A 19893-nucleotide genomic window follows, 5' to 3' on the forward strand; every position below is an offset into this window, starting at 1 on the left:
AAAGATTAAATTAACCGATTCTCTTATGTTAGGTTACTTTAACTCTTATGACATTTTATATGGCCCATGCCTAGTTAAATCTGACACATATAGAATTGAATTGGTATTTTTTCACAACATTATTTTTAATAACAGTCCTCCTTACTTGACAAATAAAATAATATATCGGACAGATGTTCACAGATTGAACCTTAGATTTAGGGGTCTTATCTCTCCACCACCACACAGGACGTCTCTTTTTCAAAGAAGCTTCTCCTATAACGTTTACAAACTTTACAATACCGTTGCTCTCTCTTTAAACTTATCACCATTAAACTTCAAGACAAGAAAGTTCAGTCGTAAAATTTTCTGTCCAATTTTTAATTTTTATATACAAGTGCACACACTGATAATTTTTTTTGTTCAGCTTCACACCTCTGATCAAGGGGAGGCAAGATGTGATGTCCTCCCAAAAAAGCGCACGAGGTCATCACAGGAACCCCAACCACACATCCTCAGATTAAAGAAGTTCGACGTATAATTTCGGGGCAATCGCGAACTTAAAGAAGTCTAAAACTTTAGGAAAAGATTGCGCTATTTTTCAGACGTATTTTCCGCAGTCTTCGCGCCAAGTTTTATCGGAAACGGTGGGCAACTCGGGGAACAACTCGGAGGGTAACTTTTCTCGCCCGAAACTGCAATACGGTGCGCGGGATCGTGTGGTTTTGTCAGCTGCGAACCAAACCGCTTGTTTTCACAGTCCGCCGATGTTTTTGTCGGTTCGACGTTTCAGCGACGAATATAAATCGTCTGGGATTTAGAAAATAGTCCGGATGCTTCGGAAGTCGTTTTCGAGGTTTCCGAACGAGTCGCCTAGCTGTTTCCTAAGTTGATTTCTCTTTTGAGCAGCTTATCGAACCAATTGAAACAACCAACTGTAAGAGAGAGAGTAACTATGATAATAAAATTTTATTATTATTAACTCTTTTTGTCAAAACCAAAAGGTGATCAGTGCGTCAGCGAGGTGATACGGTTCGCATCTGAAACTGAAAAAATAATCTGAGCACCAAAGTTTATTAAAAATAATGAAACACACTTAATATTAATTAAAAGCACCAGAAAACACAGAAAACAGATATGTCTTGTGGTGTCATAAAATCTGGGACTGAGTTTATGTTGGTACTAAGGACACAACATACATACTAATGCTGATTATTTCGATCGTGCAATGGATACTAAGGGCAGAGACACACGAAGTATCCTGTCGCAATTAACCACACCGGCACTGAAGGGCAGCAACACAGGTCATAATATTCTGAAGAGCAGAAACACACCGCAGTATATCGGTACTAAAGATAGAAGACACATAGTGACTATTTCAATCATTATTGCTGATTATTCCGATCGTGCAATGGATACTAAAGGCAGAGACACACGAAGTATCCTGTCGCACATAACCACACCGGCACTGAAGGGCATCAACACGGGACAGTGCAATAAACAACAGGTCATAATATTCTGAATGGCAGAAACACACATCACTATATTGATACTAAGAGTAGAGCACACATAGTACCTATTTTAATCACTAGTGCTGATTATTTCGATCGTGCAGTGGATACTAAGGGCAGAGACACACGAAGTATCCTGTCGCAATTAACCACACCGGCACTGAAGGGCAGCAACACAGGTCATAATATTCTGAAGAGCAGAAACACACCGCAGTATATCGGTACTAAAGATAGAAGACACATAGTGACTATTTCAATCATTATTGCTGATTATCTCGATCGTGCAATGGATACCAAAGGCAGAGACACACGAAGTATCCTGTCGTACATAACCACACCGGCACTGACGGGCATCAACACGGGACAGTGCAATAAACAACAGGTCGTAATATTCTGAATGGCAGAAACACACATCACTATATTGATACTAAGAGTAGAGCACACATAGTACCTATTTTAATCACTAGTGCTGATTATTTCGATCGTGCAGTGGATACTAAGGGCAGAGACACACGAAGTATCCTGGCGCAAATAACCACACCGGCACTGAAGGGCAGCAACACAGGTCATAATATTCTGAAGAGCAGAAACACACCGCAGTATATCGGTACTAAAGATAGAAGACACATAGTGACTATTTCAATCATTATTGCTGATTATTCCGATCGTGCAATGCATACTAAAGGCAGAGACGCACGAAGTATCCTGTCGTACATAACCACACCGGCACTGAAGGCCATCAACACGGGACAGTGCAATAAACAAACAATATTTAGAATAGCACTTACCAATGAAATCATAAAATAGTAGTGAGCTTCTTCCACTTCAGCACCATCCCCAGCGTTATCTCATTAAATGTATTTATATAACGAATTTTCTTCAACATATAAGGTAGATTATTTATTCCTGGTTAGAATAACGCTTTCAATAACATCAATGTCTTATCCCACTACAGTACACTCAGTGGTAGCAACGGCCTGGGTATTGTGGGCGGATAATAAAATTCCGGCGCCATTAATAATATTTTCTCATAACTGTCGAGCTTTTATTTGGTGATACTCTGCCACTCGTTGTGGTTTCGCAAAAAGGGATTCATAACGGGACATAAAGATCGCTATTAAAGTAACTGCACCTCTTAAAATCGAGGACTTACGGTACAGACATATTGCTGGTGCTTAAATGATGCCGCAGTTGGTACCTGAATTTGTTTTTGTTTTGTTTGTTTTTGTTTGGAGCGTCTTCAAAGATCTGAAAAACGCCACAAATGAACTTCGCAGAAACGTATTTAATGACGTATTTAATTATCTCGGGAATAATTATTCGGAATAAAGTTGGTCTCATTAGGTTCGGCAAACTGTATTAACTTGAATAGAAACACGGTAAGAGGCTTACCGTGTAAGTAGCACAATGGCGCGGGGCTTTGGTTAATTAAGTCAAGTGGCTCGTCTGGCGATATTAAATGTATACATTAGATATCGCATATTGTTTGCATGATGCGGACATCCATGCCCAACTGAGTGCAAAAACTAAAAGAAGAACAAAAACTAAGAGAAGCCAAGTCTTAGGGCAAGTATACCAGATGAGTTCAAAAAATTATCCAACCTTTTTTTCTCTTATATTTGGAAGTCACAATCGCAGGGACCCGGGATAAACCCCCTACTGACGCTATAGCATCAAACACAGCGTCTTGTTTATTTATCCTCCTATACGGCATAGAGGTGCTAAAACTCGTCCTTAGCAAGTATTGGACAGCTAAAAACGGTCCGTTGTGACCTTCATTAAGGCAGGCGATTTCTCGAAAACGACGGGGGGCCATTTGCATTGTTTTCGGAAACAAATGGATTTTTTGCGGGGTTAACCTCCCCAAGCGCTGTTTGTAATGCTTAAGTGGGTCGAAAAAACAGTGCGAAAACCCCTGGGGACGTGTAAAATGTATGCGCATACATTTCCTTTCATTTTCGCGACTGGGGGAATTTGGTTTTTTGCCAGTCGCGATGTCAGCTTTTTCCTGCGCAGGACTGGAATGGACGGAGATTGCGTTTCCATAGGAAAACGTCAGTTATTTGACTTAGCAACTGACTTTTGAAAAAGAAGTTACTGTAAATGGCACATCAAGCGAACAACAAGCCGTGAATATATACATATACTTAATTTTTCAAAGTTTCAGTTTCAGTCAAGCTCTGAAGAAGCCAAAACGATGATTGGCGAAACGTCAGCAATTTCGACTAAGCAAAAACCGACGCAGAAGGAATCCAGAAGTTTTGTAAAAAGCAAATACGTATACTTATTTCCTTTTTACGGAAGGGATGAAAAATCCTGCTGCAGTTTTTCATTTCAATACGAATTAACAAGTGAAAACGTATATTCTTTTCGTCTTTTATATCGTAATAATATGTGGGAACAGAAATCTTCGAAAACTTTCTGTAAAAATCTCGCAAAAAGCTATTTCTACCGCGCTGTATCTGATTTCGGCGAAAACGTATGGCCGCACGTGGCCATGTTTTACCGAATACATATTTACGTTTCTATTTGCATACGCTGGCGTCTGGATACGCGGACCGATCCGCAGGGGATATTTGAAATTTAAATTAAATAATTTCACACAGCTCCGCGATTTTTTAATGAATCATTGAGCGTACATTCGGTTCCGGAAGGTGGGGTTTTGAATATGAATTTTTGAGTTTGAAAAAGGGGCCGATACCGTATATCATGAATTTTAATATCGGGCTTCGGTCCCTCATTTTATGAGAATAATTTTATTGAAGAAAACTGCTAATTTATAAACATATTTTTTCTACTCCCTTCTACGCAATTATACACCTATCTCGCTTACGGCAAGTGTCATTTTACGACGTTAATTTTGTTTCCTATGGCCGCACGACACTTCGAACATTTCTGGAATATTACCACAGAGGTTTGGGATGAATCGGCTGTTTTCGAAAATATTACCTACGTTTTGAATTTTGACGTTTTCTAATTCTGACCGTCATGTCAGTGAATATATTTGTCTTTGGTAATTTTTAATAGTAATAGTTGTAGAATGAGTTTAGTAAACTCACATGCTGTTTACCACACTTGTTGCACAATATACTAATATACTATTTATACCGATTTACAAAGAAAATAGAAGCCTAGTACCTTCAGTTGATATTTAAATAATAATGTCATTCCAATAAGTTACAAACATTACAAATTTTAGATAACATTTGGATAATATTTTATATATGTATATAAATTATGGATGTTCATTTGATTTTCTTAAGTATCCACGATTTATTCGCCAATTCTCTAAAAAATTGTAATACGTTTAAAGGAGTACGGTTTCTCCATGATATATCACTACCTCTTTTCAAAACCTAATGTTTAAACATATCCCAATACTCATCCACTACGTGCAATCCGATCTATAGTGAGTATGGCGATTGGATAGAGAGTTTGCAAAAAAGGCTTTTTTGAAACCTAATTTTTAAATATAATTACTTTTATAAGTTGAGATTGATGTCAGTTTTCTTTATAAAATTGTCAAAAATCCCAATATTAAGTCTATTAATATTAAAATTATAAACAATAATAAATAAATAAAAAATATAAATTCTCTTCAATTAAGGATAGCTGAAAGATAGTAAATAATGAATGGATGTTTATACTATTAATATACACCTTAAGACTTTTTAATTTTTCTCTACGGTGCCAAGTTTAAGCGGAACATCATCGGCTTTACGGCTCAGGACCGCCTGTATTATACTACTCGCCACGTGCCCGCTATAGTCACGTGTAATTTGAGTGAGGACTTCACTTGAACGATCCTCTCGCGTTTCCGGTAAAATCGCTCCCGTCATTAAACCGAGCCTCCGGAACGGAGTAAAATCTCATTTGTCGGACGACACAGTGGAATCGTTCACGGCGATACCGGTGAACGGTTCATTAGAAAACCGCAGGAATACCACCACGCAACGTTGCCAAATGTTTGCGGTCGTCGGCATAGTTATGCGTTCCCGATTGGACTGCAAATTCGGGCCACATCGAACGTCAGGCATTCCAGGCAACCGAGACGGACAACTTCTTATTTACTACTGTTTCGGCTCGCTCGGCAGGTCCGTACACGTAGAAGTAGAGATAAATTGCAAAAGACTGTAAAGTTTAAACGCCCAGTACCATGAAATCAAAGCAATTGCGGACCTGGAACCTCTACTTTGTTGAGTTAGAAGCTATTTTATTGGAAGGAAAACAGATTGTTTTTCTACATTAAATACTTTACTTATTCTCAAATCCTAGTCACATCTGGTATCCCTCAAGGATTCCGTTTGGGCCCTCTCAATAGGTGAAAATATTCATTAACGATATTAACTCTTGTTTCTTACATTGCTAATTTCTTCTCTTTAATAATGATAAAGTTAGTAATGAAAATTGTTTCTCTTGATGATTGTCTTGCACTGCAGAAATTCTATAATACCAGAATTTTCAATAACTGTATCTATCATATTAACAGTATTTCATTGGAGTCTGTGGATGAGTTCAGGAATCTGGAAAACGTTCAGCTTAGGTTTTGTAGATCTAGACACCACAATTTTTTTCTCGATGGCTTGTCAACTCTTTCCTGTACAATCAGCACAAAATCATAAATTCTATAATTGATTGTCCATACTCAAATTTTAAAATACCTTTGCATGTCCGATACAGCAATTTCACACAACCAACTATTCGACGCATCCTTGGACAGTGTTCAGTAGTCAGATGGACATCGTCGAGCCTTTTAGATCATCTGTGAGAGCTGTCATTGGTCCCTCTTTCTAATTGTTTTTCTTTCTCTTTAGTGTTGGCTGAAATTGATAGCCTTATTCTTGCTTTTTTATTATATTATTATTTATTATATTATATATTTTTAGTTTACGCAGTCGAATATCTACTGATTAATGGCGGGATGTAATTATTGGCGGTGGATGCGACAAAGCGGCTCCCGTGAGGCAAGGAGGCCCACCTCAAAAATTAACCAAATTTTTTTTTTTTGTTATTATGATTATAAATTCTGGTTATTTTTACATTTTTAACCCTTTGCGTAATACCAGGGGTAAAATAGACAGATTATAAAATTCGTAACGTTTTTTTTATTAAATACTTTTTAATAAATAATTATTATATGTAACATTATAAATAGGGAGAGTGGGGCAAGACTGCCAGAAGCTTCACCAAAGTTTGGGTAAATTTAGTCAAAAATAAATCGATTTCATTGTTAAAAGCCACAAAAGGTAATAAAAAGCTTAGCTTTTGTTAATTAGAATTTTATGGGGGTACATTTGTAGACGTCGCATGAGCATGCGAATTTCGGGGCGATCAAAATTTTCAACTTGGCCCTTCCCGTCCCATTTATTATTAGTCGGATCGTATGATCGAATGAATACAGAGCGGTGTGAAATATCGCCATTGTTGTCCCTCGCGGAAATAAAAAATAAAATCGTCCGCCCGTCAACGGGATCGATACTCGAAAATTGAATTGTAAAACATCGGAGCCGGATTTATGAGAAACGGAAACTTTGATAAATAAAATCCCGATACGATCCATCATCCGATATAGCTCTGGAAACATACGTCACCCGTGTTTCGAAATTTTCATTTTTGACCGTGTTTACGGAATTTTTGGACGCGTCTCTATACTGCGCAATAAATCATCTCGATTGTTCGGGTCGTCGAAACAAATCGCTCTATTTTGTTTATAGATGGCGATCGTTGTCGTCGCGCAACCTCTAACTACTAGCCCCGAATCCATCGCTCAATGACGACCGATCCGGGTACCAAGATGATTCGAGATCGTGAACCTACACCGTCGACCTTCGATGACTACCAAACCTACCTTCGTCGTGTATCCCCGCCAGGTAAGACTGACTCCCCAGGAACTCAGCCGAGGTCGACAACTTTGGCATCCTTTCAGGGAGCCCGTCAATCAAGAAGTGCTGTTACGACCACAAGGAGAGCTACGCGAAAGAACCAGCGTTCTTCTGTTGCTGCTACTCTTGCCCTGGACCTAAATCTGCGTCCCTATTGGCCACTTTTGGGGTGTGCTGCCTGGTGCTGTGTTACACCCTTATAGGAGCCTTCACCTTCATGGCGTTAGAAGGTATATGGAAAAATTCTATATTCTTCTTATAAAGGGTGATTCAATAAAGGTTTCCCCATTAAAATAAGAGAATATAAAAATATACAAACATTTTTATTTGCCATTTTAGAATAGTGGATTACAATTAGGTATGAAAGATGATGTCATTGAAATGAGCCCCGCTACTCAGGTGGCATGACGTAATTCGTTTATTGAAATTTCCTATCACTTTTTGACACAATTCAGGTTCTATGCCGGCTATTTCGCGTCTAATATCCTGTTTCAGCTCTGTGTTTGGTTTATTTGTATACACTCTGCTTTTTAGATACCCAAAAAAAAATCTAGGGGAGTAAGATCACAAGATCTCGGCGGCCAATTGATATCGCCGTTACGTGAGATAATTCGATCAGGAAACTTGCCCCGCAGCAATTGCATCGATTCTCTGGATGTGTGACAAGTGGCTAAATCCTGTTGGAGCCACAAATCTTCAATGTCCATACCTTCCAACTGCTCCCAGAAAAAATCAGATATCATGTTTCGATAGCGAACACCATTAACCGTAACAGCGTTCTCCGCATTATCCTCAAAAAAAAGGGCCAATTATTCCTCCGCACCAAACAGTCACTTTTTGAGGATGCATTGCTTTTTGCTCAATCTCTCTTGGATTTTCTAATCCCCAAATACGAGCATTGTGTTTGTTTACAAAGCCACCAACGTGAAAATGTGCCTCATCGCTAAAGATGATTTTAGTTGAAAAATATTGTTCTCGTATCCATTCTGCAAACACGCGACGCTGTTGATGATCTCGAGCTTTCAACTCCTGAGTTATTTAGACTTTATATGGATGTAGATGCAAGTCTTTTGTTGTGTGGTTGAATACGTAAGGCCCACTTGCTGCGATCGATGAGGAATCGATGTGTTTGGATCTTCGGCTACACTTTCGCGGACAATGGCAATATTTTGATCTGACCGACCTGCACGAACACGTTGACGGACTTTGAGGTTAGTTACAGATCCAGTTTGCTCAAATTTTTGAGCCACATTCCAAATTGTCGTCTCAGAAAGTCGATTTTGAATCACCCGTTATATTGTCTATTCTTCTGTATTATCTTTGCTTTGCGAGCTAGATACCTTCCCATTGTCTCAGAATGACTCGCATATCTCAAAATTTTGATTTGTTAGGGTTTAGATTTTGTTCCAAGCTCTTTACATTTTTCTCTCATTCATTCATATAAATAATAATAATAGTAATAATAATAATAATAATAATAATATTTTTTGCACTTCGTATCTACATTTATCTGTTAGTAATAAACACACATAGTAAGTTTTGGCCTGACGGTAACATTTTGGGTCAGTACCATGGGTTAATGGCGAAAATTAAAAAAGAAACTGAGTAGTTTTATGTAATTTATTACATAAAAACACTTATAATTAAAAAAACATTTGAAAAACATTGTTATTATTATTCTAAAATCTAAAAATCCTTAAAAAGTATTATATACCTAATCTCAAAAGATTATAAGTGATTATAAATAAAATAAAACAACTGATCAACATTCTTAGTGATTTTTGTTAAAACAAATCTTACAAAAATGAGGGCACAAACAGTGATAACCTGAGAAGCCATTTTTTTTTAGCCCAAATTATTTCGATCTTTGTCTACATATAATGTTCTACCTTCCTCTAATAGGTCCTCGATCAGTTTAAATGTTACATTTTTAGATGCACTCTGCGTCCTATCATCAGTTAGGTCCCTCCCAACATAAATTGATACGTTCCATGTATAATCCTTATCGGTACATAATTTATATAGTTTTATTCCGTACCGATGCCTCTTCGATGGAATATATCGACGAAAACTAAGGCGGCCTCGAACGAATTTCTCGAAAACATTGTCTAATTTACGGTTTCCAGGAACTGCTCGGTCATCAGCAAAATGCCAAAATCTCAGCAGCATCTCAAAGCGGTTTTCTGACATAGTGTTTTTAGGTGGTTGAAAGGAAAATATTTTGCTTGTAGACCAACTTTTACTATGGCCATGCATCCCACCAATCTCATTTCATTTAGGTCAGTTGATGTCCAGTGATTTTATTTCTGAATTGTTTGGATTACGTATAAGTTGGTTTCATCGACCATAATTTGTATTACATGTTTGGTCAAAACAAGTGGGAAAATATGCTGTAGAAGTGCATAAAAGTGCACATAAGCCACTAACACAACAGTATATGCGAAATGGCAGACTTGGCCCGAGGCAATAAAATCTAAAAATGAGCGTGGCAGTGAAAATGATCATAACATTAATACATAAAAAATAAAAAAAACAAAACTGTACCGATCTTATTAATAGAAATCTGCTTCTGCTAATTTTCATTGACTAATAGATTGATTATAAAGAAAAGTTGTACAATTTTGTCTGAAAGATGGGGGCATCAGTTTCGTTACATTACTGGAAACAGCATTATACCATTTGTGGACGCAGTAATGTTTTACGATGCGGGGGAGGAGAAATAAGACCCCTATATCGAAGATCAGTTCGGTATTTTATTTTTTCAAAGGGATATGGAGAGCAATCATTTAATATTATGTTATGGTAAAAAATAGGAATGAATTTTGCAGTCCTGGAAACAATTACTCAAATTGATAGGCCCTAATACTGAGCCTTGGGGCACTCCACACGGCATAGTAACATTACTTGACCCTCCTTTAGATGTTGAAACAAACTGAAAGCGGGCAGTACAGTAACTACGCATAAAATAGGCTGCAGCGCTTGAAAAACCTAAATTGTGCAGTATTGACAATAGAACTTCATGATTGATTTTGTCGAAATCTTTTGAATAATTCCAGAAAATAAGCGCAGAATGTCGTCTTTATATTTAATAGTGCTGACGTTCAGCTGTACCCTTTTCGAAATCCTGATTGCGAGGAGGGAAATAACTGTATAATACTAATACTAATTGATCTTGATTCGTCGATTGTGATACTCTTAGGTAATGGAAGGACCTTAGAAATTCGATAATGCAGCTACTGATTATATTCGTAATAAATTGAGGTATTCAATCAAGGCATATAAGTACCATTTTGAAGTTTAATTTATCCACACCCATCGCAGCAGATTGAATTTCTAGAATATGTCTCCTAACGTCGTTTTATGTTACTGTAGAAGAACCAAGCAATCTATCAAACTCGTTCTTCGTATTTTGTAGTAAATTCTTATTAGGTGGCCATCCAGTACCGCAGTTCTTAATGAAACTTTTTATTAATTTCGTCAGGATTATTTAAAAAGTCAGGAATATCAATTTTGTTATGTTTGTTTACAATGTCAGTTGGTCAGTTTGCTCCATAATTGTTTCGAGTCCGATTTAATTGCAATAATGAATAGCTATATTAGTTTGGTTACGAATCTGTTTGTAATAGTCACAATATGTCCTATTTTTAGTTGTCGTGAATTTTTTATAAGCTTCGTTTTTTAATTTAATCATCAACTTTATGATATCTCTCAATCACGGTTGCTGTATATTACCGACTGTGAGTTCTCTTTCCGGTGCTAATATATCAAGATTATTTTATAGAATTGTATTCAAAAATATATTTTGTCATCAATATTCCTCAAATATAAAATATGGTCAAGTTGGGCTTCAACCAGAGAATTAAATAAAAACTCCCTATCTATATTTTTCTAGATTGATAAGAGTAAAGGTTTTTTCATTAATACGAGTAGCTCTAAAAATTACTTGTTTAAGTTATACGCGTCTATACACTCACTGTAACTACAGAGTAATAAGTAGGGATTATTCAATTGATATTCCTGCGTACACATCATTAACACAATAAAAGTCCGACAGTCTAGTTACAAAAAGTTCTAAAAGAATTTTGAACCTGGAATATCCAGGTGGCTTATAAAGTGACCCAACAATAATAACCAACTGAATCCATATCTCTTCAAAAATATCCTGAATTTCTGTGTGAACAATCGTGTACTTATGAACATTCCTGATATACATAGCTACTTCCCCGCCACCTCTATCATATCTGTCATTATGCAATAGGCTATACCCATTAATTTCCAAGTTTTCTACAGTTCTGAATTTGTTCTTTGATATTTGCAAAATGAGGCAATGATCTTAGGGCATTTTTTTAAAAAACAAAATTAAACTAAAAAAAAAATACTTAGTAGAAATCATTTCCGGCTCCGGTAACTAAAATTCACAACTTCCTGTATCTTCTTCCATCTTTAGTTGAATAGCAAATTACAGTGAAGATCATGCTGGAACACGTGTTTCATGGTCTAATTTCTCTTCTGTGTAGTTTTCTGATCAGGTATAGATAGTATTAATACTACTTACTATTAGTACATGGCTGAAAATACTACTGGTTGGGCAGAACTCGCAGAGCTATCACGTTATATTTACAGATAAGTGAAAATCAACATTCGCAAGTCGGCAGAAAGACCGTATCATCTTCAGCTATGAAAGACACCTCCTTTCTTTTCTTTGAAGACCCGAGAGGAGTTGGCAAAAGAGATCTCCCTTTCTTCTTTCTGAATATTGACATCTTAACAAGCGTCGTTCTTTCAGGCGACTTGTACCACGACACGGCAGTGGCGGCGTCGAAGACTAATCCCGAGTACGACAATACCGCGTTGGCCAACTTGAGGGCGCACACTGTCAACAAATTGTGGAGCATCACGGAAGACCTGAACATACTGTACAAAGACAACTGGACCAAGCTCGCTGCCGATGAGGTGTTGGAGTTTCAAGAGCAGTACTTCATGGAGCTGCGTAGGAGCGGGTACGGCGTGAGGGCGGGCACGGTGGCCTACTACCGGAACCAGTCGCATAAGTGGAGCTTCAGTTCGAGCTTTTTGTATTCGCTCACGTTGATTACGACGATAGGTGAGTGCGGCGGAATGTTTAATTGCGATTTGATTTCAAAGCGAATATGGATTTTTTTGTGTGCTTTTGTGTTCGCATTTTTATTGGTATTTATATGGTTGTTATCGTAACGGGTCGGCGTTTTAAAAGCTGTTGCTGCATCGATCTGTTCGCGGATATACGGGGTTGCTATTGAATTAATGTTTCTCAAAGCTGAATAATCAGTTAATTAAAATTAATGGAGATGGAAAAGAAGGAAAATTAAGTTCGGATATTAGCTAACATCTGGTCTCAAAAAAAAGTGATACCACCCTGCCGAACATTGGGTTGGCGATAGAAAAATAACATTCTCGCTACTGGTGGGAAATATGGCCACATAATTGGTGACTCGAAGGGATCGTTTGTAACCGTCGGGCACTAACAAGAAAAAAAATCGCCTCCCCCGGGGCATTTTGTTCGTTTCCTTATCAGTGGTACACTTGCAAAGGGATAATTCCCTTTCTATGGCAGCTAGACGAAAAGTAAAAAGACATCTATAGACATTTTTTACTTAGAATCCAATGGAGAAGTTAATTTTTTTACAAAAATTGGTGTGTTTTTAAATAGGACACCCTGTACCATTTTACATTATTGTATTGCATCCGCTAGGGGCTTTGCAAATATATATAATACTTTACCATTTGTTTTTTGATTCAGGTCTGTATTCAATATTATAATATTTTAATATGACTTCTTACAGTAGGCCATGAAATGCAAATAAATTATTATTATTATTAAATATTTTATTTAATAACTATACGGCACCATAATTTTATATATTTAACAATTAGTTTTAGTTCAATAATATTAACCTTAATAATATTAATATTAATATATAACCTTATTAATATTAATATTAATATAATATTAATAATTTAATTAATAATGTATCATTAATATTATATTATTAATATTAAAAAGTTTGTTCCAGAAGTATTTTCCTCTCCCAAAATGAGTTTAAATTTGTATTAGTTTAAAAATTGTATTTGTTAGAAAAAAAAAAGGTCTAAATCCAAAATTTACAGCTAAAGAAACTGCTTAAATTGACTTCCATTAGATTTGCATAATATTCTTGTTCTGCGTAACGCATTAAGTAATATAATGGGGCGGGATTGCACATTTCTTAGTTCCCTTTCAGTGGAATGTCGGGGACCTTCCATTGTATGATGCTGATTTTTTTTAAATTTGATTCTGAAGGTAGTCCTTTCAAGCACTGGTAAATCGGGATCCTGGGTGACCATCTTATAGCATCGCGTGTGCCAATCCGATGATTATTAAAGTTATTGTATAAATATGAACTTATGATTTGAGAATTATTTGCAGGAGCTCCGCCCTTTTGAAAAAATATACTCTAAAGCTTCTCAGATGAATAGATAGATTCGTATATACAAAATTTGTTTTTATTTCCAAAATAAAACAGGAAATACTAAAACCGAAGCCGTATTGTTGTTCGTGAGGATATAAAACGTGTTCATTTCGCTGGAAAAAAATAACGACTATTTTTCCTATTTACAAACTGCTAATATAAGGTCATCATATCAATTAATTTTTTAAAATGAACCGTAGATTTTGGAATTCTCCTACAAGAATTTGCAGGGGTTGTCCTAACTGCCGTCAAAACATTAATTTCCCTAATTTTCCGATACGGTTTATTATAAGTTTTTGGCCGAGCTTTGCGAAAAGATCCAAAGTTAATTAGGTTGGTTTTAAGCCTACCAAATATTGTTTTGGATTGCCCCCTACACCATACATTTGGAAAAGTTAAATAAAAGTAAAACATACTCTATTATAAATTATACCTGTGCAAATATACTTAAGATGCTTCATCCGTATTTTCAAGACACATAAAATAACACAGCATGTCATATTTTTCAACATTTTCAAGATCTTCGTGGACAGCCATAATATTTAGAACAATTTAATCAACAAATTAAATGTCTTAATAAAATTTCGGAAACAATATTCATTACTTTTTGTAACATTGATATTTCGACAAAGTGTTTTTTTTGTTTCGGTTATTCAGAAAGCGGATGCAATAAATTGAGGTAAAATTATACAGGATTTAATATTAAAAAAAAAAACAAAACTCAGTGTCATAATTCAAAAAATAACAAAATCTGAAAAAATAGTTGCTCCACTGAAATCTACATGAGAAAATCTCTATAGACGTATTTTTATTTTTTCGCATGTCCCCATTATTCTTATCACATTCTCATTGGTAATGCGTTTTGTCCAAGGAATGTTCAGGTCTGCGGAAGACCCACATTTCAAATGCTTTCAGTCGTTGCATTATTTTCCTTCCCATTGTCCAAGAAATCGTGCCGTATAACAGAATAGAATAAATGTATGTTTTCACAAAACGGAATCGAATACCCAGTGACAGAGTATAATTTGTAAGGAATGTCTTCATTCTCACGAAGAATGTTTGATTTCTGCTTTTGTTTTTAATATATTTATTGTAAGGCCATGTTGATCACCTGATTCTACAATTGCTACAAGCGGGCATAATTTCCATCTAGTTAAAGTGAGTGCTTTTTTTTTACATTTTAATAAACTTAGGGTCCTGAAAGAGGGTCGAAAAGAAATACCTAAAAAGAGCTCAACAGTATGACTTCTTTGACGTCGTCGGTTAGTTTAATAAGCGTCCAACGACCCAGTGAAAACCATATCTCATTATCTTCCATCCTAACCTAAAATATAAGTGCGATTGCCATTACCAAAATGTTTAAAAGGCGCAAATTTTTTTAAAGATAATCAAGATACCTAGGAAACTAATAGTAAACTATAGGGGAACCTAAAGACACTTATCAAAAAATATCCCGAAAAGAACCAATCGACTGGTTGTTCTATTTAAAATAAGGCAGTTAGGCGCAGTCAGCGACTTAAGGAAACCTTCTACAATGGTAACTATCTTCGCTAATGTTTACTTGTCGATAATTTTTCAAATAAAAGGTTAAGTAACCAAAAACAATTTAAGTGTAAATGTCAAATCTTATTACGTTTTAATAAACTAAGAATTTAATTTAATTTACCGCGGAAAAAATATAGAGTATATACATAATGTAGGAACCAAGTAGAAAAAATCGAAATCTACTCTCTTGAAGCACAATCATTCTCATGACCTTAATTCTCAAAAGAAATAAGGAGACTTAATTCTACTATCTTTTATCGCGTGTACTTTTTGGTTAGACCGTAACACGTTTAACAATAGACCTGGGCAAAGTTTTCAATTTTCCGCCTCTTGAATTTGTAACGAACCCCTTATGGGGTTGTGACGACAGTGATGTATGGGGGACGTTTGTTTCGAAAATGGAACCCTTCCTCGCCAAAGCCGCCGTGTGTGTCGCTAACGACCGGACCTAAAAGCGCCATTTTTGCTGTCCATAACGCCAAATTTAGGCTGGAACGCGTACAATCCGAGACAACTGCCCGGCGATCTGGATATTTTTGATTAGACCCGACAACACCGCGAAAGTATGGGTCGTGTATCCCTCTTGAAATGGACGTAATTCATTTCGAGAGGGTAATTGAGGGAAATACATTTTCAGGGATTATAATGGCAAATAAAACGAATGACGAAAAATGAAAAAGACGAATAATATAATAATAATAATCGTCTATCCTTCATAAATGCTGATTACACGGAATAGTATTTTCAGTATTGCAGAGTTGTCAGGTCCAGGAGTGTACCTCTGGCTATCTTGTATCCTTTTACCCCAGAATTTATGAAATAACAATTCATTAACATTGTTAAAAAAATAATTAGAAATCCGCTGAAAATTGCTATACGGACAACCATAGTCAATCGATGTAGAATGAAATTATGCATCGCCAAATAGTAAAAGACAGGGTGTAGTATTTAAAAAAAAATAAGTCTGCAGCTTTACGAATTATGTAATTGTTTGGTAAGTTTTGGACTCCCTGTAAGCGATTAGTCAATTCTCTTCGTCAGTCGTTTTCGTCTGCTATGTATACGGGCGATTACCACCAGTAAAAAATATTTAGAAGGCGCCTTGGTCGAAAAAATTGTTAACTCTACCGAATCTCTTAACCAGGAATTAACGCGTTCTTCCCTTAACTAATTTCCATTATCAAGGCACTATACGTTCGATGATAACGACTCACACAAAGCAACTTGAACAGTAATGCCAACTTTAAGTTGGCATTACTGTTCAAGATGGTTCAGTTTGGTATGGCAATTCATCATGAATAGACTCACGCCTGAACAACGCTTGCACATGGGCCCAAAACGAGATTGCCGTTGTAAATGAACAACTCCTAATAAAGTTATGAGGAAGAGATGGATGACGACCGAAATTAAGAACCTCATGAAAGACGAGACCAGAAAACGAAGAATGAAGCAAAATAAAATGAATTGAATCAAAAGATCAAAAGAAAAATCAAGAAAGCTAAAGAGGGATGGTTGTCCGAAAATTGTAAATAAATAGGAGAATACGAAAAAAGATATGACACCTTCAATATGCATAAAAAGATTAAAGAATTAAGCTTCCACACTAAGAGATAAAGAAGGGAAACTCATTATTGACATGAAAGACAAACTAAAGAGATGGACAGAATACAAAGAAGAACCTGTTGGATGTGCAAGGATGAAAGAGCAGAAATGGAAATCATACCAAATGAAACAGGTCCGAAAAGTAGAATACGCCATTAAAAATTGTAAAACCAGGAAATCTGTAGCACCAGATGGGATTCCAGTGACTCATAGATCTTAGCACAATTGACATAATGGTCAACCCATTTAATACCATTTATAGAATAGGCATCGCTCCAGAAAAGTGGCTTTCATCAACATTTATGGCTCTCCAAGTGTTCAGAATCAATGAATGAAAGTATTTCTGAAGATAATTCATAAATGAATATTTAAAAAGCTTGAGGAAGGCATAAGCGACACCCAACTGGGATTTAGAAATCGACTAGGAACACGGGAAGCTTTATTTGGTGTGAATATATTGATGCAAAGATGTCTAGATATAAACCAGGATCTTTATGTGTGCTTTATACATTTCGGAAAGACTTTTGATATGGTTCGTCTTGGAAAACTGTATCAAATTCTCAAGAGGAAAACTGATAATAACTAAACTATATCGGAATCAGGCAGCAAGAGTCAAGGTTGACGATAGATAACTTGACCGAAGAAATTAGGTTCTGCCGAGGCGTTCACCAAGGTTAAGTTGTCTCCGCTTCTATTTAATTTGTATGGCGAAGTCATTTCAGGAAGCTCTGATGGGACAGGATGCTGCAATAACTTGATAATCTCTAATACAAAAATTTAAAAAGTGAAATCATACAAATATCTTGGGGCCTTGATTACTGAAAATAACGAACAAACTGGAAAAATTAAAGGTAGAATAGAAATGAAAAGGTTTCGATGCTGTCGCGACATCAACTTAAATTTGAGTTTTCTCCGTGTTCCTGTATGGTATGGAGGCATGGACAAAACAATATCAAAAACACTGAAGCATTTGAAATGTGGCGTTATAGGAGCACGCGGGGAATATTATGGACGGAGAGAGTGATAAACGACTATGTGGTGTCAGGAATGGGACAAGAACGTGAACTATAGAAAACTATAAAAAGAAGAAAATTGCAATATCTCGGTCATATAATGAGGGGGCGAAAGATACGAGCTGTTGAGGCTTATCACCTAAGGAAAGATCAAGGGAAGAGAGTTAAAAAATCTGGGACATTGGTATGGATAGAAAAGAAAAGAAAGAAGTGAGTTATTGGAGCAGAGAATTTCCTCTAAATCGTTCTCTACTAAATAAACTGTTTTATAGCTGTTGAATTTTCGCCTGTTATTTTAAAGGATAACTTCTCAGGTTACTCCGGTTCAAATTTGGTGCTCGCTAATGCCCCTCCCTAGGCGAAGCCCGTTTCAAAAGTGCCACAACATCAATTAGCAAAGTTCGGTGCCTTTCACACGTAAACCCCGAGAATGATACAGTGGCGAAGTTGGAACCTGCGATCATTGATCGGAAAAGTCGCGCGAAACCGACTTATCTTTGCTGACAACTTTTAGTGGCTCAAGCGAAGTCGGGTCATGAACTAAACATCAATTTTTGGAGCGACTTCGTTACCAAACTGGAACTGATATACCAGATAAATCAAGTTTTCCGTTCTTCTTGTTTCTTACCTTGAGACACATATATCGTTCGAGTGAAAAACTGGCAACTTTAGTCGTTAAAGGAAAACAATTTCGGGACCGCCGTGAGCGGAAAATTGATCTACAACTAGACATCGAAAAGATATTTCTCGTGGCGCCAACAGACGTGCAACTAAAAAGGGAACAGATACTGCGTAAGTCATAATAAAAGAAATGGCCGTTGCGGTGCAAATATAGACATTTAGGCAAGGGACGAGTGGAGTTTTTCTTAATAATAATCTTTATTGTCTAACAGATTAAAGTCCATTTAGAAGACATAATAACCACTCAACTATATCCACTCCGACAAAGTAATAGTGAAACATATCATCCTATTACAGCATTTCAAATTTATGTTTAATTAATTAGGTAAAACGACCAAGACAAAAAAACGTCAATATCAATACAGAAATCTAATAATACTAATAATTTCATCAACTGATAGATCGGACCTTTGATCAAAAAATTGGTTCTTGGAGGAACGTGAAAATTCCAGCTGCCTCAGATACTCAGGACAATCCACTAGTGAATTGAAAAGTTCACATAAAAAGCGAAATGAAAAGTATTGGGTGTTTTTTTTCGATGTATAGAACTTTAAGTTGGCATTACTGTTCAAGATGGCGACCGATTTAACAGCTGTCGAGTGATTTATTCTCAGTTTGGTTTGGCAATTCATCATGAATAGACTCACGCCTGAACAACGCTTGCAAATAGTGCAATTTTATTTAAAAAATAATGGTTCTGTGCGGAATACGTATCGCGCACTACGTCCATTTTATCGTCCATCAGAGTAGTTAATTCGATTAACCATGGAACGTTCTCGCACCACGTTTACTCTTATTGATAACTCGCATCCCCAGAGACGCCGTACGGTGCGTACAGAAGAAGCTATTGCTGCTGTAGAGCGTAGCATTGAGGAAGACCCTAATGAGTCCATCCGCCATTGAGCACAGGAATTGGATCTGTGTCCATCCACTTTATGGAAGATTTTGCGGAAGGATCTTGGTTTACGTGCTTACAAAATCCAACTCGTGCAAGAATTGAAGCCAAACCATCATCAAGTAAGGCGTAGATTCGTCGAATGCTCCCAAAACGAGATTGCCGTTGTTCCCGATTTTCATAAGCGAATTTTGTTTAGCGATGAAGCGCACTTTTGGTTGAATGTCTACGTCAACAAACAAAACTGCCGCATTTGGAGCAAAGCTAATCCTCAAGTGTATATCGAAACACCGTTAC

The 19893-nt window shown here is 36.7% G+C and overlaps 1 protein-coding gene across 8 annotated transcripts in view; it reads left to right on the forward strand.

Moving 5' to 3' along the window:
- LOC132706636 (potassium channel subfamily K member 18-like) overlaps positions 1-19893 on the forward strand; it is a 203826-nt gene that overhangs the window by 160205 nt on the left and 23728 nt on the right. For all 8 annotated transcript variants that reach the window (XM_060678094.1, XM_060678099.1, XM_060678092.1 and 5 more), the window contains 3 exons: positions 7205-7360; positions 7417-7602; positions 12159-12476. In XM_060678094.1, the coding sequence (XP_060534077.1) occupies positions 7261-7360; positions 7417-7602; positions 12159-12476 (604 nt within the window). In that variant the 5' untranslated portion in view covers positions 7205-7260. The remainder of the gene's footprint in view (positions 1-7204; positions 7361-7416; positions 7603-12158; positions 12477-19893) is intronic.

The sequence above is a fragment of the Cylas formicarius genome, unplaced genomic scaffold (genome assembly GCF_029955315.1).
Source record: "Cylas formicarius isolate icCylForm1 unplaced genomic scaffold, icCylForm1.1 PGA_scaffold_8__14_contigs__length_24414737, whole genome shotgun sequence".
In the NCBI taxonomy this organism is placed as follows: Eukaryota; Metazoa; Arthropoda; class Insecta; order Coleoptera; family Brentidae; genus Cylas; species Cylas formicarius.